At 36.3% G+C, this 16,007-nt stretch overlaps 1 protein-coding gene across 2 annotated transcripts; it reads left to right on the top strand.

The window, feature by feature from the left end:
* The first annotated feature begins 736 nt into the window (after positions 1-736).
* On the top strand, positions 737-15,976 carry LOC110453382 (histidine N-alpha-methyltransferase-like). Of its 2 annotated transcripts, none has more exons than XM_021502298.1 (8): positions 737-3,502; positions 7,729-7,908; positions 8,371-8,509; positions 9,382-9,484; positions 9,907-10,010; positions 11,148-11,225; positions 13,053-13,229; positions 14,149-15,976. In XM_021502298.1, exons 1-8 carry the CDS (start codon positions 3,413-3,415, stop codon positions 14,334-14,336), a joined length of 1,059 nt encoding a protein of 352 aa, XP_021357973.1. In that variant the 5' UTR covers positions 737-3,412; the 3' UTR covers positions 14,337-15,976. The 2 variants fall into 2 exon arrangements, with proteins under 2 accessions (XP_021357973.1, XP_021357974.1); XM_021502299.1 differs by having other exon boundaries at positions 2,748-3,502; positions 7,713-7,908.
* The last annotated feature ends 31 nt before the right edge of the window (positions 15,977-16,007 follow it).

Below are 16,007 nucleotides of genomic sequence, written 5' to 3'. Positions count from 1 at the left end.
TGGTCTATAGTGAGTGTTTGTAACCATGGATCTCAGTTTTTGTGTCAAGGTATATCTGATCAGTGAGCTATATTGTTTGGTGATCAGATATCTCAGTTGTCCATATGTAGTGTGTCTGTTACTGTTCGTGACCATGTACATGTAACTCAGTGTCCCTGCAGGTAGGGTGTAAGAATTGTACCTGCTGCCCCCAATCGCATGATCGTAAGAGGCGACTAAATTTGGGACCTTATCTCTTCTCTCCTTTCTAAATAACTTTCTTCTTCCTAATGTCTCCCTTGACAATGCCTCACTTTTGGCCATTTGTTGAGCGTTCGCCCCTGTGAGGAAGGCTTTGGGTTCTGTCCCCTGGCCGAGACATACCAAAGTCTTTAAAAATGGNATAAACACGAACATATCGCAGCCTCCCAAAATACACACGCATACACTACACGCATGCATCTTGCACACAGGGGAGGCCGTCCTTAAATGATCTTAGCTGTTAATAGGACGTTAAACAAAATCAAACAAACAAACAAACATGTAACTCAGTGAACTTATTATTAGTGATTGTGACGAGGTATATCAGTGGTTTATAGTATAATTAGTATTATGACCAGATATATCAACGATCTATACATGTGTAGATAAAGTTTGTGATCAGGTACATCAATGATCTATAGCAAGTGTTTGTGACCACATATCTGAATGGATTATACACATGGTTGAAAATTGACAAAACGTTACATGTAATCAGTTAATCAATTTTTTTCATTTTCATATATATTTAAGAACTGATTATTTCACACGTTTCGAAAAGTGGGTGTAATCTTATCTATATGTAGCTTATTTTTCCAGATCTCGTGAGTTACGTCGGTTAACACCTTTCGACTCATAGGTCAGACCACGGAATAAGATTGCTATCTAAAAAGTGTTTTTGCCGAGAGGGCATATACACATCTTTTATATTTTTTTTATGTTTTGTTATATTTTATTTTGAGCACACGGCTTCTCCCCCATAAAAAAGTATGCATTTATCATTTATTACCATATATTAGTGTTTCCCGATGGTCAATTATAATCGATATCTAATCTGAAATGCAACAGATTTCCGACAATCGATTATGTGATTTCAACATCGATGATTGTTTTCAAAACCGGAAGTGCCAGTTTTACTTTCATTTTCACCAAAAGAGAGCAGGAGTTCTATGTCATTTTACTCTTAACTATAACTTCTTACCAATCATGCTATTTAAATATAATTAATTGCAAAAAATATAAATGATAACTGTTCATCAATAAAGCTTGTTACGTTGAAATGGTATAATAAAAAAAGATACGAAACTACGCGGAAAAATTGAAATTTGATTAGTAGTATTAATAAAAGGAAAAGCCATGCCATTGTTAAAAAAGGTCATATTTTGTTAAGGATTATGTAAACGGTAGGTTAACCGATTAATAATCAAGAATCGATCGGTTGACACTAACCGATTATATCTGATCATCGATGTTGAAATATCAACCGATTCCCAACACTACCATATAAATGTAATTTGTTTACAAAAACTAAGTGCAAGTGACGCCTTCATTAAATACAGATCTGCAATTAAAGGGTAGAACAAATATTAGAAATAACAACGTTAATGGTAAAAGACATTGTACATGCAAAGGGGACCTAATGGAATAAGTTTCGTTGTTTTTAATGAAATGGAAAAGACAAAACTGAAGGAATAACTTGTCAAAAGTAACTTTTTCTAACAGATCTGAATACATTTTGTGCATTTACAAAGCATGGCAATGTATTGTCCTTAACACATTACAAACAACCAGCATTTGACCTGCCGCCTTATTATATATAAATTGATCTCGAATCCCCCCGACTTCCCACCTTGAACCTCTGAAATACACTATATGCTATGCTGATATGGGTCATAGCATTATGTGTTCTTTGACCCATATCAATATAGCATGTGTATTTCAGACACTGACTGTCTTGAAGCAAATCGGACAAGGGTAGGGAAGGGAACGGGGAGTCATGTTGTGACACAGACACGAACTGACAAAGTAGGTTACGCATATTTACTTTTAACCCACACATGCGCGTACATTCAGTTCATGTATCTCCGGCGGCTCATCAGCATTGTCGTTGATAAACAAAGAAACTTTTCATCTGACCGGATCTCCTTTGCACTGAAGTGACTGGACTTGCACAGGCCTAATATTCGTGAAGCCGACGGTTGTTTTCTTGTTAGAAGTGTGACAAACACATATTAATATTGGTAGACCTTTTAGTCAAACATGAAAATTGTCAGTGATGCGGTCAAAACTGGTAAAATTCACTCCAAACTCTTGTTGATTCCTCTCGCGTTCGGTATTGCAGGCTTCTCGTTGAAGTTTTTCTGTTCCGGTCTTTTTCAACCAATCAGAAGGTGGCAAATTTTGAAGCCCGCGATTTTCAAACCTCAAATATTTTTATTGTGAAACCTGATTCATCAAAAACGTCGATAACTTTAATTTTTAAACCCGTTTTAAGAAAGAAACACTTCAAACCATAACGCATATGTTTGCAAAATTCACGTAAATAAGATGCGATTTGAAACATATTTTTTATTCCCAGAGAGATGTTTAAAACGGCGATTGTTTAGCCTCTGATTTATAAATAACCAATCAGAGCGTCGCAAATATTAACGTCCGTTCTGCACGATGTAAAGAAAAAAGATTGCATAGTATTGTAGCTTCGTTTTGTGTTACTATATATAGCTTTTGGCTTTAACTATATATATACCACGTGTACGATACACGAGACATTTCTGTTTGTTTCACACTCATCCATTATGCAAACGAAATTGCAAAATTTAAAACATTCTTATGTGCCACCTCGTAGCTTACAGTTTACTGACGTTTCTTCCTATGCATTGTGGGTATATTCGTTTCAAATTATATATTTTATATGCTTCCGCTTTTTATGTAAACCCGTTCTTGTCACCACAAACGAATTACCGTTTGGTAAGCGTCATCCGTAGCACTTCCGTACCGTTTGCGTCCAATGTGGAACAGGGAACGTGTACGGGTCTGTACCATCCAGCCATTTTCATCATTTTTGAGAGAATAAAGAAAGATACCCTACTACCACGTTTGTAAATATCAGTCAGATCGTCACGAATAAAAGTCAAAGCAGTAGGCCGTATCTGTGCGCTTTCATTTATGGGGTAATTCCTTAAATAGACTTGTTATTGAGATATACATACCTGCCATACTAAGCATTTAAACACCTGCCATGAAAACGAGCATATAACATTTTACACCTAACTGATCATGATCAAGATCGATTATTATCGGTTATTAGGATGTCACTAGATTCATTTGAATGACAAAGAATATAGATACATTAATATCAGAAATATGATATATACAGCTATATATGGAGGACTGAATGATTCAGTCCAACCACAAAATGGCACGTACAAAAATTAGAAACCATTCACCGCGTGGATGGTCGTGTTTGGAATTGAATACGAGCAAGGTATGTACAAATTATAGTGTTAAGTCATGTTAATACTGAATGTCATGAACACAATTATGAAATATACAGTTTTTAATATCAACATATATGTAGCGTATTTATTCAAAAGATGGGTAATAATACCAACACAAGGATAAATCTATGACATTTAGGGAACGAAAAGCACACACAGAGCACGGCTCTATCGAGTATGACATTATGTATGTTTAATCTAGACACTATAGAAGCCAAAAATAACATATTGATCAGATGTGACATCAACGGTTTGTTTTTGACTTTGATACGCATATTTCATTAAATTGACGAACTAGGATATTATGATTTAGATTTTAATGGCCCTCAAATTGATATAAATGGGCTTTTTGAATCTAGCAACTGTCATTCTTGGTATAATTACTATTCACCAGTAGTGGCATAATTATGAATGTAGTACCCAGTCCTAAATTGTTAATGGACTAGACATAGATACAAAATACACATCAAATACAGTCAGTGATATGGTACAAACAGACAATATCCAACCAACAAATGGCTTGCTCAGCGCTCGAAGTCTTTTTCATCATAATCCGTTGGGTGGTTGATATGTTTGTGTGTGTGAGTGTGGTTGTGAAGGGGTGGGGATGAGGGGCAGGGGGGGGGGGGGNTCAAGTGTGTTGCGACTTCAGTGACTTGGGGGATTTGAACTGTTTCTCATGTACCGCGTCAGGTTTATTTGAAGAATATTTAATCTGGTAGTTCCTTTTCTTGCCGAGTCATAACAAAGTATTTAAGAAATGTTAGTTGTTATTCATTGCCTAACGTTCAGCATTAGAGTAATGGCAAAAACTGTTTTATCCGTTGTCAGTATGAAATTACCGGGTGGGATACTGTGCTTGTTGCCTTTAATATGATTCAGTGAGGTAGTATTCTAAAGAAGGCATCACATCCGCGTTTTCATCAGGATGCATAAAAACCAACATACCCTGTCTCCGGCACAAAAACACTTGCACGCACACATTAAACACAGGAAGAAACGTCCATAACTGACATAAGCTGTAAATAGTACGTTTAACCCAATACAAAAATTCGGGAGAAATCGCTTGCTTCGATGCGCACAGCCTAGCCGAGAAGCCTATTGTTCACGTAGACGGCAGCTTGTTGCCTGGTAACCGTTTCGGTGAAATAGAAAGGAGGCCTAGCACGATTCAATTTCCCCGGGTTGGTCATAAAATATGAACGGGTCGATGATTTGAAGGTGTTATACATTCCGTATAAGTAGAACATATTTTATTCATCAAATGCTATAAAAATAAATAATATTGGGAGTGGGTTTTGGTATGTTTTTCTTTTAATTAATAAGGCTGGCAAGATAAAAAAAAAAGGCATTACAATGCCTTACATCTAGTCATCCCTTATATGTACCATTAACAAGCCAACCTGCTGGTGTGAAAACACATCGGGTTTTTTCATGTGAATAACAATAAGGAGAGCACAGACCTCAGTCTTTGTACAGACTGAAAAATAGTTCGTTAGTTGAATAGGTTCGATCCTAGATATGAAATTCCATATTTAAATTATCCCTTCCTTTAACCCTTCATCAAATCACTTTCTATTAGGCACTTAAGCTATGCTAATAACAATATATAATCAACCAGCCGTTTACAGAGAACGAACATAGCTTTGATCTTTTTTTAATTGGTATTAGATTATTAAAATAACAATAAGAAAAACAAAACACAAATGAATGAGAACAAAGGACACATAGAGATACGCGAATTCTTGATGGATTCGATATTAGTTATTATCACATTTTAGAAGTCCAATGGTGCATAGAAATAAGAGGATATTTTCCATCACTAAATTCCAATGTTGTTAAACACTATTGTCATTTACAAAATGTCAAGAAACATATTACGCCTGCTTCATATCAATGGATGTCACTGAAGAAAGAAATCGGTCGCCCCGTTCCCTTTGAGAAACAATTGAAATCCGTTTTTTATTAGCTCACCTGGTCCGATTTTCCTTTAAAACACTATTAGTCTTGAACGGCCAAGTATATTTTTAGGCCAAGGGGGCTCAATTTTGTATAAATGGTGGGTGTTGCCCCCCTTGGAACAGAGGGGCGGAGCCTTATAGGGGAAACATAGCAAATTCTTCAAAATCCTTCTTCTTCTGTATGAATGACAGAATTTTGTCCAAATCCTTGGGTGAAACGGAAGCAATTTTATATAAACTGTGGGTCTGACCCCGCTGGGGCCAGAGAGGCTGGCCCAATAAGGGATATAGAGGAAAAGCTTTAATTTCTTTCTTCTTCCGTTGGAATTAAGGGTTTTTGACCAAAATTGAACAGTAGCATCATAGTTGGAAGGGAAATCAAATTTGTACATATGGTGGGTGTGGACCCCTTGGGTCAGAGGGGCGGGGCTGAATAGGGGAAATAGTGGTAAAACCTTTAACATCCTTCTTCTGTAGGAATGACAGGATTTTGTCCAAATTGGGTATGTAGCATCCTTTGGTGAATGGGAACCAACATTGTATAAACGGTTGACATGATTCTCTTGGGGCAGAGAAGCGGGCCCAATAACAGATATAAAGGAATAGCTTTAATATCCCTTTTCTTTCGTTGGGATGAAGGTATTTTGAATTCCTATGGGGAAGGGAAAATCACATTTTGTAAAACCAGTGGGTGTGGCCCCCTGTGGTCCAATAGGGGTAATTTAGCAAATTCTTTAAAATTCTTCTTCTTCTGTAGGAATGACATATTTGGTCTAAAGCATCCTTGGGCAAAGGGGAACTAATTTTGTATCAACGGTGGGTTTGACCGCCTTGGCGGCAGAGGGACGGGCTCAATGGTGTTAACATAGCAAATTCTTCAAAATCCGCCTCTTCCTCTAGGAATGAGAGGATTTTGTCCATTTGTATATAAATATTACTCCTGACTAACCATGTAATACATGTACAGCAATATCAATTTTGCAAACATTTCCACGTGAGCGATACAGGCCCTCTGGGCCTCTTGTTAAACATATGATCTCATAATACAATATGTACTAACAACATGGTTTATAAAGCGTACTAAGATACATGCACCGGGTGGTATATGCCGTTTGTCACAATAGCTTGATTTGGTTTGGTTTAGTTTTGTTTAACGTCTATTAACAGCTAAGGCCATGTATAATTAAAGACGTGTCTCTATGTATGTATGCTGGAGGCAGGGTGTCTTGGTGTAATTGCTTCTTGTGATAGCGCAGAACTGATACCGACTTTATAATGCTATCTCACTGAAACACCATTATACTGACACCGGGGGAACGGTCTAATTATACTGACATCGGGGGAACCAGTTGTTTCCATTTCCCTTAATGCTGAACGTTAAGCAAGGAATAACAACTACCGTTTTTGACGACCTTTGTATGTCCTGGCCTGAGGACAGTACCCATTGTCTTTCTCACCTGGGCGAACAGTCAACACTCAAGCCAAAAGTTAGGTATTGCCAAGGAAGACGCTATCAATCAAAAGGTAGTTAGAAGTAGAGAGAAATGTAACGATTCAAAACTATTGCAATGGGTGCAGCAGATTTACTTTGGTCACGTTTGTGTCCGCAAGTTGAGGGCACACAAGCATCCCAAGTTTTACAGGGGAGGGGGGGGGGGGGGGGGGGGCTGGTGTCCCACATTAGCTGATTACGATGCATGCAGTGGACAACAGCACGTGCAATCTTGTCTTGGTCTCCGACCTGCAGGGATGTACGAGCCCTATACGCATGTTCGGACGATCGAAGGTGGTACATGAATTATTGATTTTTAGTAGCATATCAAACAGTTAATGATGGATAGAGGCACTTCAATTTTTTTGTAGAAGCATCAATCTATTACCTTGCCAAATCTTACGGATGTTTCGTACTGTGGCCGATGAGTGCAATTTTGTGATTTTCCATCGATGTGACAAATATATGCATCGTCGTTTAGCCTCGCTAAATACCGTATAGAAATTACGCCAAATGGCGAAAATATTAGGTCGTTGTTTAGGGATCCGACATATTGCGCCCTGCCAGGTACCGTACTTTCGATTAGCGTAAGGTCACCACTCTAAATATCGTTGTTTCGCTTAAGTTATTTCTGGGCAAAATAACGATAACTAGTTATATATTGGTGTTGAATTTCTTTTGTGTCTCAGTACTAAATTACCCTTAATTGAATTGATTACTTCGAACGTTTCTTTTTTAATTTAGTACTGTATGGTATTAGAAAATGGCAGATCACCTAAAACAGAGCTTAGTAGCAGGGCTGACATCAAGTCCTAAGTACATTCCCGCCTGGTACAACTACGACATTGTCGGGTCGAGACTTCAGCATGAATGTGGCAAAGTAAATCAGGATTACTATTTGACAAGGAGTAATATATCTGTTCTGGAACACAGTGTACAGGTACGTGTTTATTTATCCGCTCACTTGGTTATCTTTGTCTGACTTAAAAAACAGCAAACATACAAAAATAAAAGTTAATGTATATATGAAAGGTGGAGCAAACGGATTAATTAAGATTTAAGGGAATCATATGTTTAATATGCTGATCAGATTTATTCACTCCCATATGTAGCTAAATAATATATAGACATACTAACACACAAAAGAAATGTTCGGTTTTTTAATTTTAATATTTCATTCAAAAGTTTTGTTCCAATTGTTCCAGTTATATTATTATAATATAAAGTTACACTTCTAATGAATTGGAAAATTCAGGTAATTCATAGCACGATATCACGTTTTGGATGCCGCTGTGACATATTAATTATCATTAACTACTGATATTCAGATTGTGTCAACACTGACGATGTCACCAGTAAGCAAGCACAAGTGTATGACTGTATTATTTCTTTGTTTTGATAGGATATTATACCGAATGTTCCATACGACCTGACCTTGGTTGACCTTGGAAGCGGAAACTGTTCTAAAACTAAGATCCTTATAGATGAGCTGCTGAAAAGGCAAACAGCGCTGACCTTTTATCCTATTGACATTTCTGGAGGTTTGTTGAATGTGCTTGTTCAAAATTCCTGGATATCGTTAAAATTAGTTTTAAAAGAACTGTTTTAATCTCTAAAAGGCATTTCTCCTTATAGTTCTTCATATAATAATATTTCACCTTCAAACGTTTTTACGCATATAATTTGTCAAGATCTGCCCCTCAAAAAACACATATTTAGACTCTGTTTAAAGATCCAACGCAAGTTACCCTCGACGCCTGGAGGCACGGTAGTCCAGTGGTAGGACGCCGGGCTCGTGACCGAAGGGTTGCGGGTTCGCGCCACGGCATGGCAATGTGTTGTATCCTTGAGCAAGATACTTTACTCCGTTTGTTTCAGTCTACTCAGCTGTTAATGAGTACGTGGTTGGGCAGTGCTAGAATTGTTGAATGCCATCTGTTGGCAGCTCCGGCTGTATGCTCCCCAGGGAGTTTAGAAATGTACTGGCTAGTTGCAAAGGTCCTATAACCACGGGTAATACTTTGTTAACCGCATTGAGACGACCTACAAACTAGGTTGTGATAAAGCAATATATAAGAACCTCCAATTAGTATTATTATTATTATTAGTGGAACTCGGGCCTGCCAGAATGTCAGGTTTCAGTTGATTTTACAGCTTTAAACCTCCAGGTTGATGCCAGTTATAGAATTCATACATTTATTAATATACCGAAATAGAACAATAACAAAGCAGTGAATATGGCTAGGGTTCCACGCCGATGTTTTTGTCAGCTTGTCATTTTGAATGAAATTCGTCAGGTTTATTTCCCGGTCATGTGACTAATATAATTAAACCAGATAGGTTCATGCTGTAAGATTCTTTGTAAAATATCTTAATGCAGATTTCTATTAAACGTTCCCGACTTTATTTCCAGATTTTCTGTTGGAAGCAGTTAAGGAGTTGTCGGAAGAATACGACGATTCGCTTGTAGTCCATCCTATAGCTGCAGATTACGTTCAAGGAATAGATCAACTAAAGTGAGTCTTGCAATCGAAATTGAAGTTTGTATGCGCTTAATGTCCTGGTTTTATGTTGTTAAGATTAGATGCAGCTTGCTTGAATGAATGCATTGCCGAATTCTACATGATATATATATTTTTTTGCTTTGATGCTTGAACATAAATTATGAACTACCACCAAATTCAAGCCGAAATCAACCGCTCCGCTCCACAAGTAAAAACTAAAAAAAACATATCTAACATTGGTATATGTCAATCATTCAATTGACCGTTCAATAGAACATCGAAGAAAGTGTTAACGTATTCGATCACAGGACACTCCATTGGGAAGATAACGTATTCCGGCCACAGGACACTCCATTTAAAAGATAACGTATTCTATCACAGAACACTCCTTTTAGAAGATGCATGTATCTTAAAATGTATTTGATCTGTTACAGACGTATCGAAGGTGCTAAATTGATTTTGTGGATTGGAAGCATTATCAACTTATCGTATGATGACCAGGTGAACACTCTCAGGATGATCTCTACCATCATGACAGGTACCACTAATTAAAATCATTATAGATTTGGAATCATGTGCTTGAACCTGCAATCACAACATTGGGTATTAGCTGAATTAAATGATAAAGTATTTAATTAAAAAGGCTTATTATTATTTATATACATGTACTTTCGTGATGCCTATAACGTAGATTAATGCTAAACTGAATATGTACATTCTGATATACCTTCGTAATGTTTAAAACGTAGGTTAATGTTTCAATTAATATGTACAGGTTACCATCCATTCGTTAAGCATATGACGTAGATTATTTAAATGTATATGTACATGCTGGCTTAATACTGTCGACTATATGTTAGTTTTATTTAATTTCATTTCATCTCTTATATTCGGGAAATACTATGATGATGATAAGTATTAATAATCCCTTATATAGCACACATCAATTCCTTCATTATACAAGGATATGTTCAAATGAGCGTTCAACGAGTGAAGCTTCTTTTGTAAATTTTTCACTGCGACAAAAAAAATCACTGAAAAGCGTCCTTTAGTAAATTTTAATGATTTTATAAATAAATCATCCATGTCAGGATTAAGCTATTTAAGTTTGATTTTTCGAGTTTTTAACACCAAAAGTAAACAAATGATTGAATAGTTTTTAACCATACCTTAGCCTCAACTTAAGATATAACTGTAAGATGTGAAAATATCGTAAACGGAAATTTTAGAGCATTATAATTTCTACCAGCATTTACATTTACACATGTTCAATGCAGTTATCGGAACATAGATATCAGTCAAGTACAAAAAACACATTGGTGTGGCTCTCCTGGTTGTCCAGTGTATATATCATATTTAATTTCTGATTCACTAATAAAAGTTAACCTGATCCCCAGAAAGTTTGAAAACAACATTGCTTTCCCTCGAACTTCTTTGAGAACAATCTTGTACGTTTTTGGTATTCGTTCACCATTCTTTCTCTTTTGTCTGAAATCCCATCATCAATTTGATTTCTACTTTTGTCTTAATGTGCTGACCCTGTGGAATAATATTTTTACTATATCACTACATTAAGATGTTCCGCTACTTTACTTTTGAACTAAGATTTATATTAAAACAAACACTGTAGGTACAATGCAAGCAGAATGATAGCTGACAATATATTTGTTTCTAGATAAATGTCGCCTTGTGTTCAGTGCTGACATTACTCAAGACAGAAAGGCTATCCTAAAGGCCTACAATGACGAAGCAGGTAACTTTCTTCAGCACACAGTATCTGTTGCTAAAAATAATATCATAATATCAAATTAATTTTTAAATGTTGTGTGTAGTAACTTTGCAATGTCATTGTTTATTACGCAAAGGGTTACGAATCTTAATTAATGCCGACTATTACACATTTATTTGACACCCCGTTTCTTTCACCCTTAACAAGTCCGTATATTATTGCATCGGCCGGAGAGATAAGGTGTCCATATATAGACAAAACGAGTTCTTCTGTACACTGGTTTGAACATACTGTGAAGTCACTTATTTAATATGGGTTTTTATTTCCGTTGATTACGCGAGTCATCTTTACTCAAGAATTCATAGGTCCACAAAGTAATAACAAGTTTGATATCAAGCAAATTTCCGTGTGAGTACTCGAAAATATCTGATTTCACAGTTTAGAACGGAGTTTAATGGATATAGAAGGCTAAATTATGTTACTGCGAATAGTGAATTATTGCAAATTTACATTTCTTCTTAGATTTGACTCGATATGGTAACTAAAAAGTTTGAAATTTATTTTTCCATCAATTCAATTCTACAGAGTGCGTTTGATTACGAGTCGTGGTCGTATCTACAGATGGCAAATGATTACGAGTAGTGGTCGTATCTACAGGTGGCAAATGATTACGAGTAGTGGTTGTATCTGCAGATGGCAAATGATTACGAGTAGTGGTCGTATCTACAGATGGCAAATGATTACTTGAAGTGGCCGTATCTACAGATGGCAAATGATTACTTGAAGTGGCCGTATCTACAGATGGCAACTGATTACGAGTAGTGGTCGTATCTACAGATGGCAAATGATTACGATTAGTGGTCTTATCTACATATCACGTATGATAACGAGTAGTGGTCGTATCTACATATCACGTATGATAACGAGTAGTGGTCGTATCTACAGATGGCAAATGATTACGAGTAGTGGCCGTATCTACAGGTGGCAAATGATAACGAGTAGTGGTCGTATCTACAGATGGCGTATGATTACGAGTAGTGGTCGTATCTACATATCACGTATGATAACGAGTAGTGGTCGTATCTACAGATGGCGTATAATTACGAGTAGTGGTCGTATCTACATATGGCAAATGATAACGTGTAGTGGTTGTATCTACATATGGCAAATGATTACGAGTAGTGGTCGTATCTACAGATGGCAAATGATTACGGGTAGTGGTCGTATCTACAGATGGCAAATGATTACGATTAGTGGTCTTATCTACATATCACGTATGATAACGAGTAGTGGTCGTATCTACAGATGGCAAATGATTACGAGTAGTGGTCGTATCTACAGATGGCGTATGATTATGAGTGGTGGTCGTATCTACAGATTGCATATGATTACGAGTAGTGGTCGTATCTAAAGATCGCGTATGATTACGAGTAGTGGTCGTATCTACAGATTGTTTTCAAATTGATTTTTTATACTGTTATCAACGCGTACAACGTACATGTAGTTATATGTTTCAACGTTGTAAATTATACGAAACAACTAATTTTCTTACCGAGACGTCTCTCACAGTAAGTGATGACGTCAAATGCTTTCAGCGGCTTATTCGATTGAATTTTACTTGCAACAGTTTGATATTTCAGAAAACACATACAATATCAAAATTTCACTGAATGCAAATAGACGGACTGAATCTTGTTTTATTAAAATTTATGTTCCATGAACTTCAACAGACAGAATTTAATCCTGAAGTTAACTCATTTGGGCATTCGGCACAGTACGAAGTTTATTCTTATCATACCTGTATTTTGATCAGCACCATTTGATAACACGTAATTTGTATTTATCATTCAGGGGTGATACGGACGTTCTACGAATATGGCATTGCAAGGTTGAACAAAGAGGAAGGGAGTGATATCGACTTGGCGAGGTTTACATATGAGGTAGATTTTATATCTGACAGCGACCCCCAGTACATGAGTAATGTGAGAGCCTACATCCAGGCAAAGGAAGCCATTCGGTACCCAATACGTAAGTTGCGCTCTGTAAGTTGTTTTACCGATTGTTTCCCTGGAGGAAAACAAGGTATCATCACAAGGATCGCAAACGTATGTCGTTCAGTGAATGCTACTCATAAATAAAATGGATACTATAATGGTACATGTACATAATTATCTTGATAAAATAAAATGTTGAAAATATTTTTAATTTTATTTTATTTCAGAAACACAACCCTCATTACAAGCACATACTGTTGTTATATATGTGTACATAAGCAAACAAACATTTAGTTGATCCTGAAAACCAGAACATGTATCGTTGTATTGTGGAAATCAATTAAAAACATATTATTGTGCCAATTCACACCTGTACTACAGGTTGATGAATTAACAAGTCAGTATAGGTAAAGCCCTCCAATAAAAACACTGTACTTTCTAACCCATATGCCTGCAATATTTAGCAACCTTACCAACTAGCCTATGGTATTACTGACGTACATAGATAAACACGAAATGATTTTGATATGAATATATTTTACCTCAAAATCAATTGACAAACAGGAAATTGATAACGCTGTATAAATAATAGGATTATGACAGATACGTCCCAAATATAAATTTGTTTCTTTTATTTTCACAGTTAAAAAGTGTCTGAAATCAAGCAAAGTACCTTCCATAAAAAAAGGAATATTTAAATCTGTTCTATAATTTTCAAAGGTGAAAACAGTTTTCTTCTTCTGTCAGTTTTGCTTAGGTACGTGTTTGAAATAATCTCAATATAGAATGTTAAGAAGGAAAGTTCAGACCCCGGTATTGTTTTACATTGAAATTTTGACTCATTAATATTTTGACACTACAAAATGTTCTTGGGAAATAATGTAACAAGATTGTGTTAATCCTTCTATTATATGTTACCCAAAAAATGACGAAGTATTGCTTCTTTTCTGCAGCTGGATTAAAAACAGATCTGGTAATGGAAAAAGGAGAACGTCTTTATCTTAACGAAGGCTCAGGAATCAGCTGTAAATATACACTGGAACAGCTACAGAATATTGTGAAGAAATCTGGACTCCGTCTGGAGGACACATGGACTGATGAACAGCAGCACGCTGTTTTCTGTAGGTGTGAGACTGTATAAACGACTTCAATAAACAGCACCAGGAGTGATGACTAACATGACACCGTCTTGCGCAATCTAAGAACAAATCAGATATCAAATATGGACGGTTTAATGTAAGCGTCTGATTGGATCAAAACAAAATAATAATATCCGGAGAACAATTTATAAAATGGATTAAACGGATATATTTGGTTTACTGTATGCAGAAGATAAAAGAGGTTTCTAGAGAAAATAACTTACATAGCAGGGTTAAACAGCGGATAAAATTTGTAACGGATAAACGAAATACTTCAGGTGTATTACGCATTTCTTCCAAAACGGGTATATTAAACCCTGTATATTACTGTATAGATTTCGTCTTATTCATCAACACAAAACTCGATAATGGTTTATCAAAGACGTTGTGAAAAATATGCATACAAAGAAATAATATGTATGATATCTTTTACAGAAAAACTGTTTGATTCAAAGAAATTTAAAATTTTAAGTGACGAAAGCGTGAAGTCTATTTGTTTTCATGAATTATAATTACTTTTTTAAAGCAATATATATGGAGGCTTTTTAATAGTTTCCTTCAGTAAGAAGATCAGATAATATATTTAAATATGAAGGAATGAAGGACAAGGAAAATTATTATTTCAAAGTTCGAAACTCCCGACCGAAAATCCAACAATAGATTCAAACCATGGTCCTTCAATTATATTTGTTTTAATGGTGCAATGAGAGCCTTCTGCTCTTCATCGTTAGCATTTGTGGTCTAATATTTTGATCTACGGTAATCGAGACCTTGTAATTCTGACTTGTGGCCTTGTGTTCCTGTTAGCTAGTCGACCAAACAGTCTAAAACAACTCTATTTTGAGATAGCATATTGTGTCATTTGCAAAGAAAAATATGATGTTTCTTCTTTTTTCTTTCTGTTTTCTGTTTTTTTTTTATTATCGTATTTTGTTAAGAAAGGCGTTATAACCTGATCGAATTGCAAATAAATGTTTTTCGCTTTTAACTTTCACACAAATATTTTCGCAATCTTGATCCTTTTACTCTCTCTATATATATGTTTATATAAATACAATAATAAGATTATGTATTTTGTAACAAATGGACATAGCTGTATGACAATAGAGGAAATAAAAGTGCACCCTGCCTACAACCGTGACAAATGTTCAAAATCAACCAGGTTTGATGCGAAACCTATGCACATCCGGTACGGCTAAACTAGCCGTGATTGCACGAAAACATGCGTTCCATGTGTTTTGTGCATTCAAGCGTACCGGAGACGGGGTATTTTGGGTGTGTTTTCCTCCTTGTGGTCACATGATACTGACAACGGATGAACCAGTTGTTGCAATTATCCTAAATGCTGAACGTTAAGCAGGGAATAACAACTACCATGTTTACGGACTTTGGTACATATGTCCCGGCCTTGGGACAGAACCCATTGCCTTCCTCTTTTGGGCGAACGCTCAACAGTAAAGCCAAAAATGAGGTGTGTTTTCTTATTAGCAAGGCGCTAGAAAAAAATGTATTCAGAAGTAGAAAAAGCTATCAACATCCCAAAACTGCAGCAAATTTATTTTTTGTGGTCGCGTTCATGTTGCCCACGAAGAGGGCACAAAAGAAAATTTCCAATTATACAGAAGAGGCGGGGGGGGGGGGGGGGGGGGATGTGTGTGTGTGTCCTCATTATT

The sequence above is a fragment of the Mizuhopecten yessoensis genome, unplaced genomic scaffold (genome assembly GCF_002113885.1).
Source record: "Mizuhopecten yessoensis strain PY_sf001 unplaced genomic scaffold, ASM211388v2 scaffold7283, whole genome shotgun sequence".
NCBI classification, from domain to species: Eukaryota; Metazoa; Mollusca; class Bivalvia; order Pectinida; family Pectinidae; genus Mizuhopecten; species Mizuhopecten yessoensis.
This window is presented reverse-complemented; position numbering and strand designations above follow the sequence as displayed.